Source organism: Phaethon aethereus (genome assembly GCF_964289735.1).
Source record: "Phaethon aethereus genome assembly, chromosome: 9".
NCBI lineage: Eukaryota > Metazoa > Chordata > Aves > Phaethontiformes > Phaethontidae > Phaethon > Phaethon aethereus.
In genome coordinates, this window is record NC_138585.1 from 15,262,379 (window position 1) to 15,279,627 (window position 17,249).

General features: G+C 47.3%; 1 protein-coding gene across 1 annotated transcript in view; it reads left to right on the forward strand.

The window, feature by feature from the left end:
* Positions 1-1,724: 1,724 nt before the first annotated feature.
* Positions 1,725-17,249, forward strand: part of LOC309408068 (putative cation-transporting ATPase 13A5) — a gene marked incomplete at its 3' end in the record, with an annotated part of 34,470 nt that continues 18,945 nt past the window's right edge. Inside the window, 16 exon segments of the mRNA XM_082003783.1 lie at positions 1,725-1,879; positions 6,524-6,697; positions 7,843-7,909; positions 7,912-7,988; positions 8,210-8,280; positions 8,357-8,437; positions 9,003-9,072; positions 11,185-11,319; positions 13,457-13,529; positions 14,639-14,742; positions 14,744-14,771; positions 15,390-15,560; positions 15,793-15,950; positions 16,233-16,341; positions 16,344-16,417; positions 16,663-16,724. Of these exon segments, the coding sequence (XP_081859909.1) occupies positions 1,817-1,879; positions 6,524-6,697; positions 7,843-7,909; positions 7,912-7,988; positions 8,210-8,280; positions 8,357-8,437; positions 9,003-9,072; positions 11,185-11,319; positions 13,457-13,529; positions 14,639-14,742; positions 14,744-14,771; positions 15,390-15,560; positions 15,793-15,950; positions 16,233-16,341; positions 16,344-16,417; positions 16,663-16,724 (1,517 nt within the window). The 5' untranslated portion in view covers positions 1,725-1,816.

The window sequence follows — 17,249 nt, forward strand, 5'->3', positions numbered from 1 at the left end:
TGATCAAAATACAGAGAACTAGTAACACCATCCAACCAATGATACCTCTCTTGAGTTTCCTTCTCCTGAAGAGTTACAGAAGGCGGTGGCTGGTAGTAGGGAATCACCTGCTTACAGGGGGTTGCACTTTATCTCTTTGTGTACAAGCCTTTTGCCACAAGAATATCCACAAAGAACACAGCTGGCCTTCATGTAAGGGCCACATACAAGACCCTTAGAAATGGGCACTGCTTCTGAAAACCAGGGAGTGGAATGACTGCAAGTGTATCATGTCCAGGGATCTGTATGACAGTGACTGATGTGCAGAACAATGTGGTGGATGAGCTTACGGATGCCCTCTCAAGGGAGAGGCAGGGACAAAGGGGGACTGTTTACCTACATTGAAATCCAATTCAATTCAGGCTTTAGACAATTCAAAATGCTTAAAGACAATGCTTAAAAAAAAAAAAAAAAGGTATTTTTCCACCACCACCCTGCTTTTTCAGTTTTTTTCAGTGTTTGGTCCATCTTTGCTATTTCATAGACACAACTGCAGCTGGCAGAACCCCCAAAGATTGATCTGGTTGGACTATGCAGAGCCAGCCCCAGGTAGACTCAGGGTGCAGCAAAGTACCAATCGCTCTTTGGTCATCCTAGGGCCAGATAGTCCCTGCAGTCCCTGGGCATCATTCTCTCTCCCACATGAGGGAAGAATAATTTAGAAGAATCCCTGATTTGCCATCACTGGAGAAATACACTGTGTGCAAAGACTGTGTCTCTTTATGCAGTTTAAATCCCCTGAGCTCATCAGTGACAAAGAATTGCTTCCCTGTGGCTGGGCCAAAAAGGGTCTGAGCAAACTCAGAGCCACTGTCTCTGTTCACACAAACATGTACTTTATTCCAGGACAATAACACAGCACATTTCTCCTGCCTGGATAAATGGTTGTTTTCAGACTTTGTGACAGAAGGAGAATGAGAGGAAACAGAGCAATTTCAGGTTAATGCCTGAAAAATGTCTCTGACAGAGCTGGGACACGAGAGACTGGAAGATGCGCAGTGGGGCTCCCAAGCCTGCCCGCCGCTGCTGTCCCTGCCGGGGGGACTGGCTGGAGCCCCTGTCTCTCCCTGCCTCGCAGGGGTTCGTGCTGCACGCTATTCAAGGGTCCTGTGTTGCCCAGCTGGGCTTCTCCAAAGGAGTCATCCAGCCCCGTTGCTCTTTCCTTGTAACTCAGGCAGAATTTGAACCAACAGCGATGCCCAGAGCTAGTGGACAAATTCAGACCGGATCCACAGCTGAAAACGACTGCTCCAGCACATACCTCCACTGCGCTGAAACCAAGCCCAGGCCCGGGCACTGTGATCTCCCCAGAGCAGATGCTTCTCTCTAGCACGCTGGAGGTGGTCTGGAGGTGGTCCCTGGTGCTAACGCGGTTGCTCTGGGGGCAGCTCTGCACAGGGCTGTGGCACTCTCCCACCCTTCTCCTCGTCACGTGCCTCGATTTCCCTCCGAGCCCTCCGCAGAGCTATCTCCCCCGCACAGTTTCGCAGGTGCCCTCCCTGCCTCAGCAACCAGAGCTCTGCTCCAGCCAGTCCCATCCCCACGAGCCCAGCAAAGCCAGGAGGCAGACAAACACACGTCTTACAAAAGCCAGGCATTTAAGGGCTTTACACAGGAGCCTAATAAGAAGCGCGTGCACTGTGAGGCTTTCAAAGGCAGCAGACAGGACCATGGTGAGAGCTGACTTTAGCACTGGCCTGAGTTTAGATCAGTAACGATGTTCAACATTGCTTGACCCACTGACAAGGACATCCAGGACTGAAAGCAACGTGGTCAGATGGAGGAAAAGCTTTGGAAAGGTCATTGTGCACTCCTCAACAAGGATGAAGAAAATGAGCTGGTAAGGAGTCGGGGACCGTGTTGGGTTTTGGTTTCCTTGTGCATCTCTTTTCCCACATGCCCATTTTGGATATCCCTCTGCTTCTTCATCTTCACTCCCCATTCAGACACTGTCTCTTCAACATAGTCTTGGTGAAGGCAAAACCCTGGATCAGTCCTTGCTGACTTTGAGATTGATTTTTGCAAAGTAAGGGCTAAGTGATGAACATACTACTTCAGTCCAGGGGCATGTAACATGGTAGACACCTCTTTGCCCACCAGAAGTCATCTGGCCAGGGAGCAGTGTCCCTTTCCCCACTGTCTGGTCTGTTGTCTTTTCCATCCTGATTGTGAGGATCTCATCTAATGGGTACACTTTCCCTTACTGGGTCATCATGTGTCAGAAAGCAAGACATAGGGAAAGTGCTTACGAATGAGTTTTATCCTGGACAATTGTCTGAAGTAGTGATTAAATCACTTCTGAAATATAAGAGTCTTTGCTGCTTACCAAGTCTAGGAAGACCAGGCAGATGACCAAAGTCATCAACTCTCATGGCAGGAATCCCTTGTTTCTCAGTCTTTTACAGCAGCATTTATGGAACTGCTCTGTCCTTACAAGGGTTTTTTATTAATGGTAATTGAATCTACTTTGATTGTGATTGATTATTGATTATGTGCAGCAGCCTGGAAGGGCTGCACTGCGTGACTGGCAATCACAATGAGTTGAAAACTCTTCCTTTACCTGCTAACATGGAGTGATTACAGAGTCTGATGAGGGTGGGAGTAAGACTTTCTCCTCCAGCATTCTGTGCAGGGAACAACTAGAATCCAGGTATTTCCAGTCCACAGAGCAAGCACAGAAGTAGGTGCCTCTGCACAGGTGTAAAATATAGTCCTGTCGGTCCTGTACTGGCTAGAGATATATATGCGTGGCACATACTGGAGGCACAGCAGCACAGTCCCCCAGGAGAGGAGTCTCTGTCTTCTGCAAGCAGAGGCTGCCAGCAGGTGCTTCCCAGCATCTCCAGTACCACTATTTGCCCAGTTTTGTGGACTGAGAAGGAGCCTCCATCATGGGGATGCAGGTGCTGGGGGCATGCACAGGTGGGAGAGGTCCTGCCCTGCAGAGCACACCTGCACCTCTGTATCAGGATTGCTTGCAGGGCTACTAGTAGCAGTGGGGCTTCAGCTTCTCTGGTTGTCTTCAGCAAACTTCTGCTGGGATTTGACTGCTGTGAGTTTGTTTTAGACTAGGATCCAGCACAAAATGAAAAATGTGCTGTGGAAGACAGGTAAGGAGTCAGCTAGGGATCATTTGTGTCATGCCGAAGGCTACAGACAGTAGCCATCTTCAGGGGGTCACCAGAATGTGTTTGGATGTGGCCCTCAATGCCTGCCTCTACTTGTGTAAGAAGCAATGAGGATGCTAACTCCCTGATGAGGATGGAGGGCCGGGACAGATGGGTGGAGTGAGGCTGTTGCCACAAACCGCCTTTTAGCTGGGAGCCTGCACAACCTGGGTGAGCTGCACCCGCTTCCAGCAGACAGCTCCCGTGCCCCATCCAGCCTGTGGCTGCCACCCTGCTGGCGGAGAAGGGCCCTGGCTCGGCCCTGGCTGCTGCCAACACGACCTGCCTTGTGCGAGGTTGTCTGCGTCAGGCTGGTCCTGTTTGCTGGAGCAGCCTTGCTTCCAGGTACTGCACTTCTTGGAAAAGTCTTCTTATTGCAGACTTGTAGCAGTTCTTACGGTGGGCTAACTCAGCTGTGAATGGGGGTTCCCTCAGCTCTGGCCTTCAACGCTTGCCCCCAAGTGCTGCCTGCAGGCCCAGCGGGTATCGCCTCGAGCAGGCTGTGCGCTGCCACACGCTGCCTTTGTACCCTGCAGGGTGGTCCAGCTGATCGGCCACGTGCTGGAGCTGTACGGGGACTGACTGCACCAGCAAGGCCATCTTCTCTGCCCCGGGGGACTTGGGCTCCTGCCTGGCCCCGTGCCGGCACGGTGGTGGGGACCTGGCATGACCTGGCTGTGCTGGGGTCCTGCGGCCTGTGGGGAGGGGCACCTCCCCAGCACCCCGGATGTCCGGAGCTCACAGCACCACTCCGTTTGTTTAAACCAGCCCTTTAGACACCTACGGTGTACTTCTGCCGATTATCTTCCAGCCTGTGCAATGCATTTTTGGGTTCTTCCTCAGCTGCTGTGCTCAGCGTATGGCTGGGTGCTGGAGCCCCGCTTGCCGGCAACAGCCCGCGTTCAGTTCAGGCTCGAAATCCCCAAATGCTCTCCCCGGGCGATTCCTGGCCATGCGCCCACCTAGCCCTACAGCCACAGCTCTTCTCCAGCCTTCCCCCACCTTTGGCTGCAGATTTGATCCTGCATGAATGAGTTGTGGTCCCACACACCTCCTGTCATTCCATCCACCCCTTCCTTGTTTTCCAGGCGTGCATTTTTCCATGCTCCTTGTTTTCCAGGCGTGCATTTAGAGAAAATCCTGCTCTGAAAATGTGAGGAAATGAAAATTCCCTTGAATTTCCTTAGTTGTGGACACTGTGGTTTGTCATCCCACCCTGAAAACACCATCTGTAGTTATTGATTTAAACGTCCATGGCCTCTGAAGGAATAATATTTCGTATACAGCAGGGCTGCACATCTGAAAGCTACAGAGCTGGTTTGAAATGGATTTTGCTCACCTGGTATAAGGGCTGCATTGATTTCAGCTTAGTTTATGTCGATTATGATCAGAGTTCAGATAAACCAAGTTAATTGCTGTCTTAAACCTAAATAGGTGCTTACTCCGCTTTTAAATCACTTGAAAATATATTTGAAGTTGAATCAGTACAATTGTTTGTACAAGCCCTCTCCAAGGAGCCGTTCTTTGTTGCAAACCCTATCTTCTAAAGCACCAGTCATCCTCCTGGCATTTCTCTGATGTGTATTTTGGATGTGGGACTTCCTCGTTTTTATTCTTTCTTTTTTATAATCTAGAGCACCATTTCCTCCCCCTCCTCTCGACTACATAAGCTGCGTCAATAGGTTACTCTCTCCCGCCACACCGTGTGCTCCAGCTGTCGAGCTATTCTGGAAAAACACTCAGTGCCGTCAGAAGTAGGTGTACGAGAACGTTTCCTTTTACTTGCTGCCTGCGTCTGCAGGGTCACTCGACACCCCTTGGGGCAGGTGCCTCGCCGCGGTGGCGGCACAGGGTCGCTCCCGCGGCTGCCTGCACCGGCCCCTCCCGCAGCGGCTCGCCTGCCGTGCCGCTGCGCGCTCCCCAGCGCGGGCACGCTCCTGCCCCCGCCGCCAGCCCGGGGGCGAGGTGGCGGGGATTGCCCGGAGCCGGGATTTTTGGCCTGGGGAAGAGCTGAGAGGTGCCCGGGATGTGCCCTGTATAGGGAAACAAATGGTTCACTGCAGCAGGAATGGAGACACCTGACGGGAAGCGATAGAGCTGTATTTTTTCAGCAGTGGGTGCAACACAACGAATTAAAACTTTTTTCTAGGTTTTCATCTCAGCCTTAAACAAAATTCTTTTCCCAAATAAACTTTTACACGATCTGCTGTATCATGGGTGGCGCAAAGCGAGTCCCATTGTAGGGGCTGCCTGGGTCCCTGCCTTGGTGCTTGTGGGGAAGCAGAAAGGAACAGACCCACAGCTGCTGAGGGGGTGGATGCAGGGCCAGGGTGGCACCTGCCAAGGCTGCTGTCTTACTGCTGCGAGAGCTGTGGCCAGGCTGGATGTGGGTGACCAAAGGGTTGGCACCCCTGGGTGCTGTAAGCCACCTGCTGTGGATGGAGCATCTCCCCCTTCCCTCATGCTCTGCAGGGTGCTGAGAGGGCTGGGAAAGCACCCAGTGTGTAGATAAGGATCCAGTTATGCTACAGGCATTAAAGTTATTGTTAGCCCCATGGGCAGGTTTAAAGCAAACCAAAGGGTACAAAACCCCAAAGTTCTTCTGAAGGGGAAAAACTAAAGCTATGGACTTCATCTCCTTCACAGGCAGTGGAGCATCACTGAATTGATGACTATTGGGCTATCAAAATGGAAGGGCAAGTAGGTAAGATGACAGATGACCTGGGGAATGAGTTGGAGGAAGAGAATGTACAGAGCAAAAAGAGCCTTTCCATATTTGTTTTCAAGATAAAGTGTATGTGGTGGAAGACAACACACCAGTAGGTATGGTACCTGGTACCTGAGAGCAGTTGCTTGAGCCTTGGCAGTTTTCTTTCCCTGAGGCAGATTCTGTGCCCCTGCTTGCGAGGTAGATTTCAGCAGTCAGTGCTAAGTTTGCATGGAGGCATCCTCCTCGCTGGCAGGCAGGGCCGTTTGGTGCTAGCACTGCAGATAGAGAAGTGTTACCATGATGGGTCAGTTGCAGTCTTGGTGGTAAAAGCTCCAGACTGGAGTTAATTCTTCATTAATCCCGGGATAGCTGATGTGACAAGGGTCCTCTGCCAGCAGCAGCCCAGGAGCATCCTCCTTTCAGCAGCTCTGCTGTATTCTTAACTATGTCATATCAATCGGCAAACTCTCATTTCCAAAATGACCTTGAGCCGTTGTGAGGGAGGGCTTCAGTCACCAGCCTTTCTTTTCAATAAGCTTGGGCTTCCTGATGAACAAATGCCAAGGTCAAGCTTGTTAACAAAGAACGCTTTCTGTTTGCTGTACAGAAGGTATTTGGCTACAAAGCCCAAGGCTGGCGGAGGGTCCTGTGCGTTGCTGGATGCGTCTTGTCCTGTGGGGCTCTGCTGCTGCTGTTTTACTGGAAGCTTGAGTGGGATGTGTGGGCAAACTGCATCTGCTGCAGCTTGGAAGAAGCGGATGTTGTTCTTCTCAGAACAACAGTAGGTGAACCCTCCTGGCTCATTGTTATTTGCAGAACCTGTTGTTTTCCCAGATAGAGCTGCCTGTCTGTCTTTGCATGATGTAGCAGGTTAACAACACTTCTCACTTTTGGAAGTGGAGCAGCAGGGATGAGTCAAGCTTCAGAGGACCAACCACTTGCAAAGTTTGAAGTACTGTGTAAAAGACCGTGTTTACTCTGACAAGAGTGCAGCTACTCTGCCTGAAGGCTGGGCACCAAGCAGGCTTCAGGCATTGCTGCTGCCCATGCGCAGGCTGCAGCAGCTCCCCTCTGCCAACAGTACGTTCCATTAAACAGCTCTGCCTCCTCCCTTCCTTTATGTGCATGGGGTGCAGCTAACTGGCGTCAGCAGAGGGATCATCTTCAGAAGTTGTGGCTGTTCATAGCCTTTCTGCTTTAAAGGTATTAGAGAATGACAAGGAGATGGGTTTTAGAGAGCTACATTTCAGGCATTAGTTATATTCTAAGACTCCAGGACTGTAAATGAAAACCCAACCCAATTCTATCAGAGCAAATACTTAAGACACTTAACGTTCAACATTGCATTTTATTCCTAAAATAAATGCACTCAAACCACTAACTGAGTAATCTTTTGCTTATTGTAACTAGTTACATTAGACTAAACTGATTAAAGGACAATTCCGTCTGACAAATGCATGTATAGCAGTAAAGCTGAGTTGCTTTTGGCTATGGATGTATAGCAAGTAACACAGCATTAGAGGAGTTTTGTAGAGCAAAGTAGCTGGTGCTGAGGACTCAATGTCCACACCAGAAGTATTTCAGAAAGCTTTTACTTCCAACTAGCTCTAATCTGATCCCACAGACTGAATATCCATCCAGTAACTATTGAAGATTCTGGTTTAGTTTCATCTTCTCTGAAGTTGCTCTGCAGCGTGAACCAAAGCAAATGGAGATGACTGTGAGATTGACTTCTAAGTGCTTTACTGATTGGTACTAAAACACTGACACCAACATCACTGTTACTATGGACTGAGAATTGCTATGATTGCAATGTTGCCAAGTATTGTAGTTCTCTGGGAATCTCATATATGCTTTCCAGAGTCAGGAAACATTATCATAGGCAACATTTTGTGCCTGTCACTGAACTGCGCTCTATTTCTCTAGGATGAGTTTCAGAGATACACCTGCAAGAAGGTGACCTGGATTGATTTGTCCACATTGGCACTACCTGTTGTAGTAATTCAGATGGTCCTCTTGTAGCTGATAAAGACTCTATCATAAACAGAGCTGTAATGAAGCCACAGTTAAAGGTAAGTAATCTATAAAACAGAGAAGAAAGATGGCAGGGAGGAACAGGATAAAATAGAAGTCAAGGCACCTGGAGGCTCCCAAGGGTGCTCTGTCAGCATCTTCCTGCAAATCCTATTTACATAAGCTCATTTTTTTCCCTAAAACATGGGAAATATTTCTGTAACAGTGAGATGGTTTTCCCTTGAATGGCAAAAGGAATTTTTGCTATTTCGTTTTGCAGATGAGATGTATCCAGGTGCAGAAAATCCGTTATATTTGGGACTTTTCTGTAAAAGAATTCAGGAAAGTTGGGTGAGTGTCAACAGTCTGTTACAAAACCTTTTGTGGCAGGGGACTCCCTTGCCTGAACTTTCTCCTGTTATCCTAGATCATTAGAAGACAGCAACACATGTCACAGCATACACCACAAATTTGGAGCTGGCCTCACAAGGGAAGAACAGAAGATCAGGTACATCTGAGTAGACGTATGAGCTAGTTGTGACAGCGTGACCTGTTAATCCTTCCTTTCAAATTCACGTGAGCTTCTTGCTACTCTTTACTCCTTACTACTTTACCTTAGTAGTAAGGCTGTGCAAACTGCATAGGTGACATTTGAAAAGGTGCAACATCATTATCCCTTACACTCGATTGAGCTCATTATCTTCTCAGGGATGCCAGGCTAAGTTTGGGGAAAACACCACTGGTTCCCCCTGGATTTCAGGGTGCAGCAAGCTGTGACTGGCTTACTTTGCCATTTTCTCCTTAAAAGCCCTCTGGAAAGCTCATCACAACGTTTAGCAGCACACCAACAATCTTTTCAGCAAGGAAACAGTAAAATTCTGCCACTGTGTAAAGTCCTCTTTGGATACAATAGCTTCCTGACAGGTTTATTTGTCCTGCTTAGCCATATGGTCCCCCAGCACTTACTTCTTTAGATAAGTGTCAATATTATCTGGGTGCGCAGTTTTCCACATGAAGTCTTATCCTATGTGACTAAGCTATAACATGGGGGACTCTTCTCTACCTTCCTACAGGCAGCCGGTGTGTGGGCCTAATGCCATCGAAGTTGAAATTCATCCTATTTGGAAGTTACTTTCTAAAGAGGTCAGTAAGTCAGACTAGCACTTGGTGGGACAGGTTTGAAGTGTTTTGAAGACTTTACCTGGCCACACTGGGATGGGGTGATTGCTTCATAGGCATAAGCCATGGAGGAAAGTTGGTGACCTTCCTTTATGGCTATTAGCATACATTCCTGGCAGAAGGTTACAGCAGGGAGGAATATGAAGCTAAGAGGATGCTTGGTGCTGCACACTTAAGAGCTAAATGTTTCCCATATGCTGATGATGAACATCTCCCATGAGCTGGGGTATCTTGCCTTGTGACTGAGCAGTGACATGCACCTGGAGTGCTTGTGCTTTCTGCAACTGCTCTGACTGACCATAGCCACATCAGTAGTTCTGTCCTTTCCTGTAGGCTCTTGATCATGATCTGCAATGAAAATGTTATCAGTACAACTAAGGCATACTTGTTCCTCTTTAATAACCTTGTTTTAGTAGTCCAAAGGCAGTACAAAGCATTGTACAAGCTTGCTTGTGGCCTCAACAGTAGTGTAAGTCAGGAGTATGCTTTAGAATGGAGGAAAACATTTGGGAAATTCCTATTTTATAATTGCCTTGTTCACCTAGTAACTTCCCTTTCTCCTATGACATAGAAGCAAGAATTTTTTTTTTTTTCCTGCATAAATAAGGACACACTGCAAGAGGTGCTCTACAGAGGACAAAACAAACACATCTTGTGGATATGAGGAGAGACACGTATGGATGGTTACTTGCCGAGTTTGCGTGTAGAAATGCTGGACATATATTTTTGCCAACCTGTAAGCAGAGGCTTTGCGTACCGGATACTGTCAAGTCATCTGTGTTCACTTTAGTGGACTATGGATGCTACTTGAACGTCTTTAACATGGAAAAGAGCTAGGAATGCTGGGACTCCGGGCTAGTATGCGTCTGAACTTTAAGCAGAGTTTGTTTGCAACCCTACAAAACACATGAGAAGCTCCAGGGCTCCTGAAATCGCTTATCTTTGAGGTTACCAACCTTTCAGCGCCCTCTGGAGATGGTTTTGAAGGGAACTGCAGTGTAGCACTCTGAAGAGTTTATTTAATCTGAACTCGGCACTTCTGTCCACGACTGAAGCTTCATGTCTGAAATATTAATGGTGGTGCCTGGAGGCAGACTGGTCCTCATAAGCTTGTGGTATTTTAGTCCAGATACAGTTTCAGTGTCCGAAGGCCAGCACCCTGATTTAGAGTCTGTCTCTTTGTCCTAGTGAATGCCAAAGAAAGTACTGAATTTTCATCGAGGGACCAAATTTGTCAGATGAATAATTCATTTTGGTTCCATTCTTTATGCAGAAAGCTCTTTCAGTGGCTATTTTAGTTATACCAGTTCTCCAAAAAAGTCCATCACTCCTTCAGACAAGCCAAGTGGTGGGCAAATCTCTGAAAAACTTCATCTAATTCTTTTGTTAGCTAGATACCACAATAACTAAAATTATGTTCTCAGACTTCAGTGGGGCTTGTGGCCTGTTTTAGCATAACACATTAAAGTGAGTGATGACTGGTATTGTAAGGCTGACACAATGGAGAGCAGCTGAAAGTGGAAGTCCGAGGAAATCAAGCCTTCATTTTAGCTGTAGTCTAAGACTGATTACTGATGGCCCCACAGACTGTTAGTTCTTTACCATTTTTCTTTTTCCAAATAAATATCATATTCACAGTGACTTTCTTAAATCACAAAGCATTAAAGACTTTTACAGTAATTCAGTCATTTTTTCCCCACATTTGGGCAGTCTCTCCTGCGTAGCAATTACTTAGCATCAGAAATGTTAAGGTCACCTTTGGCTGCAGTGGGAAACCAACCAACTTTAAGTCCGTTAAGTCTGACTTTAAGTTGCCAACATAGTAACTGGTTAGGAACAGCTTTTAATTACAAACACCATGAACTATGTGTAAGCTGGTAAGTTCAGAGCTGGAGGCTATTAATGCTCTAAAACAGCCATGACAGAATGCTGCCTTGGGATGGCAAAACAGCCCTTTAAACCAGTGTTTAAGGCACTGGGATTCTCTAATGAAATGTTCTCGCCTCTTCCCACACTCAACCTCTTCTGACATGTGTTATGTCCATCCCCTGAAGTGCGTTACATTTGTGTTTGCAGATATTAATCCCCTTCTACGTGTTCCAAGCCTTCACCCTCACGCTGTGGCTGTGCCAAGGCTACACTGAATATTCAGTGGCCATCATAATGCTGTCGATCATTTCTGTTGGCTTAACTGTGTATGACCTCAGGCAGGTGAGTCTGCCACGCAGCCTGCCAGCTCCCTGTCTGGATTGAAGTCTGGTACCTGGTATTTGTAAGACTTTGTGAAGGTGGGCTATACCACCTTCCTCCTGTCATTTCAGGAGGATTCACTCCTCTTAGGGTTTGCTAAATAACAGTTCTTAACAGCAAAAAGAAACATGACTTTTTATTTCTCAACATTGTTCAACACTTCTGCCGTGGATACAGCTGCTTGGAAGATTTTTCTAACAGTCTTGGCTCATTCACTTTTTGACCTAAAGCACTCACCTGTGATAAAGCTGAAACCCTCAGCCTCTATGTTAAGGAGTAATAGATTGAGCTGAGCCTTGCACAATGTTTGCCTGCCATTGAGTATCCTCATGCAGCTAGGTGATGTTCCTGGTGCTTCCTGAGGGAATTTGCTCTCACTGGGAATTTGGGAAACACTTCCTTGATTTCTGAACCCACTTTAAATGCACAGGGAAGGCAAAAATCACATGGAGAAAGGATATAATAGGGAAAAAAGAGAAACTATGTGAGTGAAAGTACAGATGGGAAAAAGTGATAGGAACAGGAGTCTGGCAGGTAACATTTTAATCTCTCAGGTCTTGGATATTAGATATCACATTCCTCTGTACTGTTAAGATTTAAAAGCAAAAATGAACTGGGGATTCATGGGTTCTGGTAAATGTTTTGTTAATTTTCAGGAAAAATATAAGGGTTAGAGGACAGCATTGAGAATTACAGTTCCTGCAGACAGCGGGGTGTGATTCGAGGTGGTGGCAGGGTGAAGGGATGGCTCTCTGGGGTGCGCTGACCTGACTGTCATTCTGCTTCAAAGCCAGGCACAGCTTACGTCATTGCCTCCCAATTCACTGCTAAAATCATTGTTCCTGCACTGAATTAGTGGAGAAGGGCAAGAATCAGCCCTTAGAAAGGTTCCTTGTGTAGGTGGAATAGCAGACTGCTCTGTGAAATACTGCCCGGGAGGCGGCAATAATTTGCCCTTCCAGCAGCTGGCTTTTGTTTGAATCGACTCTGCTTTTCCCTGGGCTGGTAGAGGCATGTGTGCACATTCCCGGTGTGGGTCCCGGGCCCCCAGGCTCACAGGGCTTTGGGCACCATGTGCTCACTGGTGTGCTGTGCTGACGAGGCACTCCTGCGCACCCGTGCCCTGCCAAGGGCATGCTTGCATCGCTGCCTCACGCTGATCTCAGCGAGGGCTTTGTGAATAGCTGGGGCTTTTGCCAGCACAGGTGTGTTGGCTGTGCATCACGTTTTTGTATCTCTGACTAATATCTGTAGGATGACTAGCACTCCCATGTTGAACACGCACTCGATCTCTTCGAGCACACCTTTGTACTTAAAGCGTTGGTGTCACGTCCTGGTATTGCAGAGCATGAAGAACAGATAAGGTCCATTCAGCTTGCTTTGGCAAGGCTGGTTTTATTGTGACCAATAATTTTGGCAGGAGGAATTACAACGTTTGGGGCCTCTGGATATTCTTCAAACTGGCTTGACATCTTCACATGAGCAATGCCAATGAAGAAATCCACACTTGGGGATTAGTTTTTTGCAATTGCAACTTTTAAATCAAGATAAGGCATTCTCTGTAATGGCCTTGCAATGAGAGTTGACTTCATCATTATCTCAGGATATGTAACTGTCTGAATTAGATTGCAAAAACTGGCAAAGCACAGATACCCAGCTAAGTTAGAATTTCTGTTTTTCTTCTTGCAATGGCAGTTTTGTAACGATAGTCTTTACAACCTGGTTGTCCTGTTGATAGCCTCCTAGCCAAGGATAAAACTGTTGAGCACAAAGAAACCCTTTATGAAGGGACTGCAGATAACGACAGTGCAGGTAAGGAGACTTACTCTGGCACGAGGCGGGAATAGGCCCTTGAAGGTCGAGGGAGGTGCAGCGGCACGAATTGGATGCAAGCAGAAAATTAGGTCCATGTTCCCACAGCAGCTTCTTCCAGGTTAACTCAATGAACTCTCCTCCTGACGTCTAAGTGATGTGAAACCTCCCCTGGATAACTCAGCAGAGTTCCGTTTCTGTGTAGTTAGCATGATCACTGAATTGTAACCTACCGCTTCCCTTGAGTATTGGTGTTTCAACACTGCAATTGCTTTCCCATCAACAGCAGTCTACCAAGCTGCATGACCTCGTTGAGGAGCATAACAAAGCCCAGGTTACAGTCTGCACGAAGAGCGAAGGTGAGTCATCTGAGTCTCATTTTCCTCACCAGCCTGCATAATTAACTAACATGTTGAAATGTACCTGGAATTGCACAGCTCCTGTTGATTTCTACGGCTGAAACGTGAAGGGCGAGCTGCAGGGAGAACGGGGCAGAAGGAGGTGAGCCAGGCTGGGCAGTGAGAAGTATGGGCACAGCCTATGCGGTATAGTATCATTATCTGTATCTGCAGCATCTGTAATAATACAGGTGAACCTAGTAATTTGTGTTAAGCATTGGGAACGGCTTGGAAAATCTAATTTCACAAACAAGCAAATAGATAATAACTGCTTCCCAGCTCTGCTTGAGGCTACTTTCACAGTCTTGTCAAGTAACTTGTGAGCAATTTTCAAGGAGTCTCGATATATGGCTTCCACTGAGGTATGCACTTTTTCATGTGTCTCAGTTCCTTGCTCGTAAAATAGGGGTTATAGTTATTTTTGCCTCCCAAAGACATTGAGATGGACAATTGCTAGGATGATGGGAGATGTAAAAGCCTTCGTTAAAAGAGGGTAGATTTAGATTATATGTAAGAAAGAAATTTTTCACAACAAAGGTGGTGAAGCACTGGAACGGTTGCCCAGAGAGGTGGTAGATGCCCCATCCCTGGAAACATTCAAGGTCAGGTTGGACTGGGCTCTGAATAACCTGATCTAGTTGAAGATGTCCCTGCTCATTGCAGGGGGTTTGGACTAGATGGCTTCCCTTGAGTACTGGTGTTTCAACACTGCAATTGCTTTCCCATCAACAGCAGTCTACCAAGCTGCATGACCTCGTTGAGGAGCATAACAAAGCCCAGGTTACAAAGGTCCCTTCCAACCCAAACCATTCTATGACTCTATGATAGATTTTCTTTGTCAGAGTGTTTTATGGAGACTAAGCAAATAAAACTGAAGACAACTTGGAGGGAGATGTTTAGACAAGGGCCGAACTTTGTGCTGTTGCTTTTTCAGTCAGTATTATTTCTAAGCAGCACTGGCCTTACATCATGTCGTGTGGAAGCTTAGTGATGATGTGTGTGCCTTGAGACTTTTTTTAATTGCCCAGAACTTGTGCACAAGTAAAGTTCATTTTTGTATTGTTCTACAGGTTGCAAAGAGCTGGAGTCTCGTTACTTAGTCCCTGGAGATGTGCTGCTTTTAGATGGAAAAAAGCTCTCTCTCCCATGTGATGCTGTCCTGATTGATGGAAGCTTGCATTGTGAATGAAGGGATGCTCACAGGTGCAGCCTTGGAGTTTGAAATGCTAACACCCTGTGCAGATTGTCTGTCAGGGAGATGTCTCTATCTGTTCTGACAGCAAATTGTTTACTATTTATTACAATAGTTTGCAGCAGGAGGTGGAAAAACTGTGGCTTGAATAATTCACAGTTGTCTTGAGCTTTCGAACGCTGCCATTGTATAATACACATTTTTTTATCCACATTAAAAACAAGGATGATTAATATACTGTCAGGAGTAGAAAGTGAAAATACTCAAATACACTGAATTTTTTGTTTTTGGATTCTTATCTTGCAGCAGTTCTGCTCAAGCAGGCTATGTATGAGCACCGGGTTCAGTGTTATATCTAAACATCAAGACACTACGAGGCAAGGAACTTGGTTCAGGAGCAAAATTTGACCCAAGCTCCTTGATACAAAATGTGCAGAGAAACCATCCGATGTACTCTGAAATTAATACTATTATAATGTCTGTAACCATAAATCCACATGTGTGAGTACATAAGCAGCTAATTAGTCAGGCAAGCTTGAGCACCTGAAGGGTGCTGTCACTTTCTAATGTGCGGCATCTGATAGACTTCTAAATGCCCTTTATGTGAAGCCGCATGCTGCTGTTGTTAGGTGAAAGCATTCCCGTTGGTAAAACTCCCTTGCCCCTCATGGAGAGTCCAATGCCCTGGAAAACCCATAGCATGGAAGACTATCAGAGACATGTCCTCTTCTGTGGGACAGAAGTCATACAGACGAAGCCGACGGGCAGAGGACCTGCGAGAGCTGTCGTGCTGCAAATGGGTATTTCTTTTATCGTTTGCTAACCAGTGGAGAGAAAGTGGCAGCCCCAGAGGCTGGTAGGAGAGCTGGTTTCTCTTTGTAGTTCAAGTCCAGCACAGGTATGTTGTCCCCAAGAAATGCCTGTTGCCACCTGATGGCTAAGGCTTGTGCGATGTTACCTGTTGTCAAACAGCACTGACGCAGTACGCCGCCGCTATGTCACATACGCAATGTATGGCACGTCTTCACGCAGGGTTCAATACAGCTAAAAGTGACCTGGTGAGATCTATCCTCTACCCCAAGCCAGCGAACTTCAAACTCTACAGAGATGCCTTCAAGTTCATCACAGGCCTCTCTGTCATTGGCATGTTTGGACTCATCTACATTGCGTGTGTGTTCATGTCCCACAAGGTAAGTATGAGGGATGCCTCCGCGTTGCAGGCACCAGCTCTGAGCCCTCGGTCACTCAAGATCCTTGGAATATTGTTCACTTCTATAATTCAGTTTTTGGGTGCCAGAAATGGTGGTGGTGGTGAGATGGACAGAACAAAGCAGAATAAATCTGCCACCCCCAGGGGCAGAGGATGTGTTGCTCCTGGGCGAGGGAGCCCAGGTCGGCCCCCCGGGAGCGGTGGTAGCAGGACAGGGAGGCTGTCCCTGCCCCACTGCCCTTGCTGCTCTCACTGTTCGCAGAAGCCGGTGGCAGACGTGGTGGCTATGGCCCTCCTCCTCATCACCATGGCTGTGCCTCCCGCTCTCCCCGCTGTCTTGACAACACGCACTGTTTATGCCCGGAGGAGGCTGAAAAAAAGATTTTCTGCATCAGCCCAGAGAGGATTAATATCTGCGGGCAGCTCAACCTTGTTTGCTTTGACAAAGTAAGGCGCTTCCTGGGGCATGGACAGATGCTGGGGGCTGCTAGGAACACAGGCCGTTTCTTTTTCCACCCCATCTACCCTGATCTAACCCGGGGGGAAATCCTCTAGAGGTGCCCATGTAGCAGGGTCACGCTGCGGGCAGGAGGCTTTCCTGACCCTGCCCGGGAGCCGGGAAGGACCTCTGGGGACATGCAGGGGGAAGGGGTGGGCGATGGCAGGGTAACTAGGTATTTATTTAAATCTAGACAGGCACGCTGACAGAAGATGGACTGGACCTGTGGGGCGTCATCCCTTCTGAGGGAAGCCGGTAAGGAAGGATTTCATTAGCGAGGACTAATTTCCAGCGTGAAGGTACTGCCCAAATGTCTAGTTAGGAGGGAGGCAGTTGCACAGGATATGGAGGAACAGCAAACAGCAAGAGATGTTTGGGTGTGTTTGGGGAGGCAGCGTGCAATGAGTGTCCCTGCTCCCTGCTCGGCTCCTTCCCTCCGAGGAGGGCATTTGGGTGCCGCTGCGGCAGGCGTAGCCATAAAGGTTGCTGTTAATTCAAGACAAACAGAAGTCAGCAGCAGCATGAGTGCTTTTAATTACCCTGAGGGGATTTGGAGAATATGCACAGAGCTTTTCAATTATGTCATTCGCAGCACACTTCAATAAATATTCTTAATCTAGTCAATAAACCTTTCGTCATTTAAATGTTAGGATAATGCTCCTTCTGTTGAAAGTAAGTGTTGCTGACTTTGGTGCCTGTTGAATCTCACCTACCTTCTGTAAATGCTGTGAAAAATCTGTGGGACCCCAGATTAGACCTGCAAAGCTCAGGCGTCCTTAG